This window comes from Lethenteron reissneri, unplaced genomic scaffold (assembly GCF_015708825.2).
Source record: "Lethenteron reissneri isolate LAM-NWPU_2019-01 unplaced genomic scaffold, ASM1570882v1 scaffold_1263, whole genome shotgun sequence".
Classification (NCBI taxonomy): domain Eukaryota; kingdom Metazoa; phylum Chordata; class Hyperoartia; order Petromyzontiformes; family Petromyzontidae; genus Lethenteron; species Lethenteron reissneri.
Window position 1 is genome coordinate 58,653 of NW_026890963.1, and position 6,708 is coordinate 65,360.

The following is a 6,708-nucleotide window of genomic DNA, read 5'->3' on the forward strand; positions in this document are numbered from 1 at the left end:
GTGTGTGTCTCTGTGTGTGTGTCTATGTCTCTGTGTGTGTCTGTGTGTCTCTGTGTGTGTGTCTGTGTCTCTGCATGTGTGTCTCTGTGTGTGTCTGTGCGTCTCTGCGTGTGTGTCTCTGTGTGTGTGTCTCTGTGCGTCTCTGCGTGTGTCTGTGTGTGTCTCTGTGTGTGTCTATGTGTGTCTCTGTGTGTGTCTGTGTCTCTGCATGTGTCTCTGTGTGTCTGTATGTGTGTCTGTGTCTCTGCATGTGTCTCTGTGTGTCTGTGTGTCTCTGCGTGTGTCTGTGTGTGTCTCTCTGTGTGTGTCTATGTCTCTGTGTGTGTGTCTCTGTGTGTCTGTGTGTGTCTCTGCGTGTGTGTCTGTATGTGTCTCTCTGTGTGTGTCTATGTCTCTGTGTGTGTGTCTCTGCGTGTCTGTGTGTGTCTCTGTGTGTGTGTCTCTGTGTGTATCAATGTCTCTGTGTGTCTCTGTGTGTCTCTGTGACAGTCGAGTACGGAGACTCGTGATGTGCACCGACTCTGTTCATGTGCGACACAACTTCACGCCACGTGGTCCCACTGGGAAAGAGGGCGGCACAAGTAAACACTAACACGAACCGGTAAACCATTGGCAATTGATCAAAGCTATAAAGGCGATGATCCAGGAAAATTATATTATGATGCTGCATGAAAAGGTAATAGGTTACTCTGAAGTTCCTGGCCATTGGAACGTTGGTAATGATCAGGAACATGCCCTGACAAAACAGGGAAGTCTGAAATATGCTGGGTGTAAATCAGCACATCAAATTAAATCCGCAGAGGAGGGAAAGAAAGGTCCCAAGCATGCGACACTCGGCCGAGAGAGTGGGGAGAGAGAGAGGAAGAGACTTTTCACGATTTTATTTCCACTAAAACATTAACAAAAAACCATTACAGGAAAACACACGTAAATTGTGAATCAACAAAACATCAAACTCTTAACAGCTGTGTGTGCACGAACTACACGTGGCACAGGGATAGAGGCTGTGCAAACGAGGCGGTGCACGGACCTCTCCGTGTGTAGCAAAGTCGCTACGCTGAAGAGTTTTTCAATTTGATAAAGAATCAAATGTTTTGACATCAGAATGCGACGTGAACAAAATACTTTTTTCTCCCCGACATTTTCAAAACAAAATGGCGTTGACGCGTCAAACACCTGAAATCATTTTGTCTTTATGGATTCAGTTGTCGGTCGTCATTAGAGTGTAATGACAGGGTGACACCTGGTGTGACGAGGACGTGTGCGGGGCCACGGGGTGACGAGTCAAATGAGGCACAACGTGAAGTCAGGGCTGGTCCCGCCCAACGAGGGAAACAGGAAAGGGGCGGACGGCTGAGTGGAGAGCGAGCGGCAGAGGTCGCAACCGGGTACCCGGTACCCGTACCCTACCCGATACCCGTACCCTACCCGATACCCGGCTACCCGTACCCTACCCGATACCCGTACCCTACCCGATACCCGTACCCTACCCGATACCCGGCTACCCGTACCCTACCCGATACCCGTACCCTACCCGATACCCGTACCCTACCCGATACCCGGCTACCCGTACCCTACCCGATACCCGTACCCTACCCGATACCCGGCTACCCGTACCCTACCCGATACCCGTACCCTACCCGATACCCGTACCCTACCCGATACCCGGTACCCGTACCCTACCCGAGATACCCGTACCCTACCCGATACCCGGCTACCCGTACCCTACCCGATACCCGTACCCTACCCGATACCCGTACCCTACCCGATACCCGGCTACCCGTACCCTACCCGATACCCGTACCCTACCCGATACCCGGCTACCCGTACCCTACCCGATACCCGGTTACCCGTACCCGATACCCGTACCCTACCCAATACCCGGCTACCCGTACCCGGCCGGGTACGGGTAAGCCGTGAGTCACTGGTGAGTCACCGTGTGTCACTCATTTGCCAACGTCTTGTCTCTTCTCACAATTCAAGTTCCTAGAATCAACCCACCCGCGCCTGCAACGTGGCTTCATCCCAGAGGTCGCAATCGGGTACCCGATACCTGTACCCTACCCGTACCCGGCCGGGTACGGGTAGCCGGGTATCGGGTAGGGAACGTGTACGGGTACCCGATTGCGAGCTCTGGCATGCGGCAACGTGACCATGTCGAGTGAGCGGCCGGGCAACTTGCAGTTTGACGGTGAACACGGCAGAACGGATGTGAGCTTCAAGCGGTAGGACACCGTCCGCGGTCTGACGAACGCCGCCACGACGGCCACGCGGCACTACGGGTGCGTGCCGCTTGTCGGCAGGCGCGCGGCGACCGGCTGCCGGGGCACGGGGAAGTCGCCGGGATACGCCCCGGAAGGGGCGGCCGGGAGGCGCCGTCGCGACGGGGGCCGGGCCCGCCCTCGGGTTCGCGTCGCTGAGGATTTCGTGGAGGAGCTCGCTGGCAACTTCGCGCGCTCCCTCCACGCTGGAGCTCAGCACCGCGGGGAAGAAGCCGCTGCCTTCCCGCATCATCCCGGGAACGGAGACCTTGTACAGGAGGCCCATGGGTCTGCCGGGCTCCGAGTGAGCGTGCAGTTCGAAGGTCGCGTGGCCCACGCCGGCGCTCCGTAGCAGCGCCTGCAGACGCGTCTCGCACGACAAGACGGCCGCCTCCGGCAGCTCGTCCAGACCGACGGGCGTGGGCCGTGAGTGGCGGGGTGCCCGCCAGAGCCGCGTGCGTGGCCCCCAGCCCCCAAACAGGCTGTGCGCGGCCTTGCCGGCGCCGGTGCAATCCGGCGGCAGCAGGTCTGGGACCACCGCCTTCTTCTCCTCCTCCTCGTGTTCCGCTGCCGTGGCCGCGGCAGCCGCCGCCGTGTTTCGCTCCGGGGTGGCCCAGTCCACCTCGATGGTCCGGCCCCAGAGCCAGAAGCGAAGTTGACGGAGCTTCTTCCGGGCCATGGCGGCCGCGTGATGGCTCTCGTACTCGATGAACGCGAAGCCTCGGTTGAGGGTGTTGTCGCGTAAATGGACGCTCGTCTTGACACCCACCACGCCCTCTGTGGCGTCGCTCATCACCATCATCACCTCCGCTCGCGTCTTGTCCTTTGGCAGCCCCCCGATGAAGAGACGGCGAAAGTGCATGCTCACTTTGACTCCGATGCGGTGTCCGGGACGGATCTCCAAGTTGTTGAGTTTCTTGACGGCGTCCTTGGCGTGGGAGCGCATCGCGTAGGTGACGAACGCGAAGCCGCGGTTCTCTCCGCTGAACGCCATCATGAGGCGGAGCTGGTAGATCTTGCCCACCGCCTCCAGCGCGGGAACCAGCTCGTCTTCGTAGAGGTCGCGTGGGATCCTCCCCACGAACACCTCGCAGCCGCGGGCGGGAGGGGGGCCCTGCCAGTCGGGCGGCGGTCCGAACTTCCTCTGTCCGTTCTCCTGGAAGATGTTGTACCCCGTGCGCAGCTTGAGGTACAGCAGGTCCCTCTCCAGACAGGCCATGCCGAGCATCGGTGGATTGGCTACGGTGGCGCTGGGGCAGCGGGTTGGGGCCCGGTGGAGAACTTGACACGCAGTGGGGGAAATCAACTGCTGGAGAGGAAGAGAAAGAGAGTGGAGAGAGAGACGCGTTTAAGCAGAGGTCCCTAAAAAACGCACACACTCACTCACTCACCCAGTCACTCACCCAGTCACTCACACACTTACACACACACTCACCCGCACACTCATCCACCCACTCACCCACTCACACACCCACTCGCTCACTCATCCACTCACACACTCATCCACCCACTCATCCACCCACTCACCCACTCACACACCCACTCACACACTCACCACCCACCCACACACTCACCACCCACCCACACACTCATCCACCCACTCACCCACTCACACACCGAATCACTCACACACTCACTCACCCACCCACTCACCCAACCACTCACACACTCACTCACCCACTCACCCAGTCACTCACTCACCCACTCATTCACTCATCCACCCACTCACACACTCACCCACACACTCATCCACCAACTCACCCACTCACACACTCACCACCCACTCACACACTCACCCACACACTCATCCACCTACTCACCCACTCACACACCCACTCACTCACCCAGTCGCTCACCCACCCACTCACCCAACCACTCACACACTCACTCAATCGCTCACCCAGTCGCTCACACACACACTCACCCACACACTCATCCACTCACTCAGCCACTCACTCACACACACACCTACACACTCACATACTCACTCACACACTCACACACTCACTCACTCACACAGTCGCTCACTTACTCAATGTCCCAGTCGCTCACACACCCACTCACTCACCCACCCACCCACTCACCCACTCACTCACTCACACACACACTCACTCACCCAGTCGCTCACCCACCCACTCACACACCCACGCACACACCCACTTACTCACCCACCAACTCACACACCCACTCACTCACACAGTCGCTCGCTCACTCACACACACACTCACCACCCACTCACACACTCACCCACACACTCACCCACACACTCATCTACCCACTCACCCACCCACCTACACACTCACACACTCACTCACCCACCCACTCACACACCCACCCACTCACTCACCCACCCACTCACTGACCCAATCGCTCACTCACTCACTCGCCCAGTCGCTCACACACTCACCCACACACTCAACACCCACTCACACACTCACCCACCCACTCACTCACCCAGTCGCTCACACACTCACCCACACACTCAACACCCACTCACACACTCACCCACCCACTCACTCACCCAGTCACTCACACACTCACCCACACACTCATCCACCCACTCATCCACTCACACACCCACTCACTCACCCAGTCGCTCACCCACCCACTCACCCAACCACTCACACACTCACTCACCCACTCACCCAGTCACTCACTCACCCACTCATTCACTCATCCACCCACTCACCCACACACTCATCCACTCACCCGCCCACTCACCCACCCACTCACTCACCAAGTCGCTCGCTCACTCACTCACCCAGTCGCTCACACACTAACCCACCCAGTCGCTCACACACTCACCCACACACTCACCTACCCACTCACACACCCATTCATCCACCCACCTACCCCCTCATCCATTCACTCACCCAGTCGCTCACTCACTCACCCAGTCGCTCACACACTCACCCACATACTCACTCACCCACCCACTCACCCACTCACTCACCCACCACTTTCACCCACTCATCCACTCACCTACTCACCCACCCACACACTCATCCACCCACTCACCCACACAGGAGCAGGTGATGATGAGAGGCTTGGCTGATAGAGGTACCAGCAACAGCACCACAGCAGCAGCAGCAGCAATGGTGCAGCAGTAGCAGCAGCAGCCCTGCAAGATGCGAGTCAGCACGCGACTTGACCGAGAGTGGAGGTCTCTGCTCTCCAACCCACCCACCCTGCCCGCGTCTTTGTTGAGGACTCAGTGGGCTGAGTGTTGACTCAGTGGGCTGTTGACTCAACACGTCACTTATTAGCAAGGGGTGGTGGCTTAGGCTCTGGCCAAGAATCGATTGTGGCCTCCAAGTTGTTTATTTAAGCACATTCCTGGGATGCCTTTCTCAATACTCACGTCTAGAGTCAATATCTCGTAGGGTAGACTCTACCCACTGCTGGATGAGGGGTGCAGGAGGGGTAGGGGGGTACAGGGGTGGTGGGAGGTGTACACATATTAATGTTTAACCTATCTAGGTGACTTTTAGCGAAAGACCAAAATAAAATGTAACACGTACAGTAGTAGCACCTCGTGTGGCTAATTCAGTGACATGATTCCTTGCGAAAGGTTTCTGTTTTGTGTTTTAACATCTCAACACAACTCCTGTTTCATGTGCAAGGGAGGGCCCATGCTATATAATGTCACTCGCGACAAGTGTAAGTCCATGTGTGTGTGTGCACACACACATGGACTTACACACACACATTGGCCCACACGCACAAAGACATCGACTTTAGACACACATACATGGACTCACACAGACAGACATCGACTTTAGACACACATACATGGACTCACACAGACAGACATCGACTTTAGACACATACATGGAGTTACACACACATATGGACTCACACACACACACACACATGGACTCACACACACATGTGTGTGAGTGTACACACAGGTGAGAGGGAGTACGGGAGGGGGAGGTGGGAGGGAGGTGGGAGGGGGAGGGAGGGGGAGGTGGGAGGGAGGGAGGGGAAGTGGGAGGGAGGAGAAGGTGGGAGGGGGAGGGAGGGGCAGGTGGGAGGTGGGAGGGGGAGGTGGAAGGGGGAGGGAGGGGAGGTGGGAGAGGTGGGAGAGGGGGGAGGGCGAGGCATGGAGGGGGGGAGGCGTCTGCCAATGGGAGGAGACGGAGGGGGCAGCTGCTGCCCAATGAGCGATGTTCACCAGGAGGGGGGGGGGGTGACGCCAGTGACCGGCTGGAGCGCGGCGGCCGAGCCGACGGCCGGCGCCCTGGGCTGGCGGCCGGGCGAGCTGGGCGGGCCCCGGTACCAGCAGCGGGAGGCGCGCATCTGCAAGCTCGGCCACGGCAGCTGGGCCGGCTCCCTGCACAAGTCGGCGGACCTGCGGGGAGGCTACGGCGACGGCGCCTCCTCCGACCACCGACGGCACCCGGGGAACGCGGCTCGGTCGTCGTCGCCCAAGGGGCACCGGCTG

The 6,708-nt window shown here is 58.4% G+C and overlaps 1 protein-coding gene across 1 annotated transcript; it reads right to left on the minus strand.

The window, feature by feature from the left end:
- Positions 1-542: 542 nt before the first annotated feature.
- Positions 543-5,895, minus strand: LOC133361852 (RNA-binding protein 47-like). The gene is made up of 3 exons (XM_061580845.1): positions 5,892-5,895; positions 2,278-3,542; positions 543-560 (listed from the first exon to the last, which is right to left on the minus strand). The coding sequence occupies exons 1-3, from the start codon at positions 5,893-5,895 to the stop codon at positions 543-545; spliced, it is 1,287 nt and encodes a 428-aa protein (XP_061436829.1).
- Between the last annotated feature and the right edge of the window lie 813 nt (positions 5,896-6,708).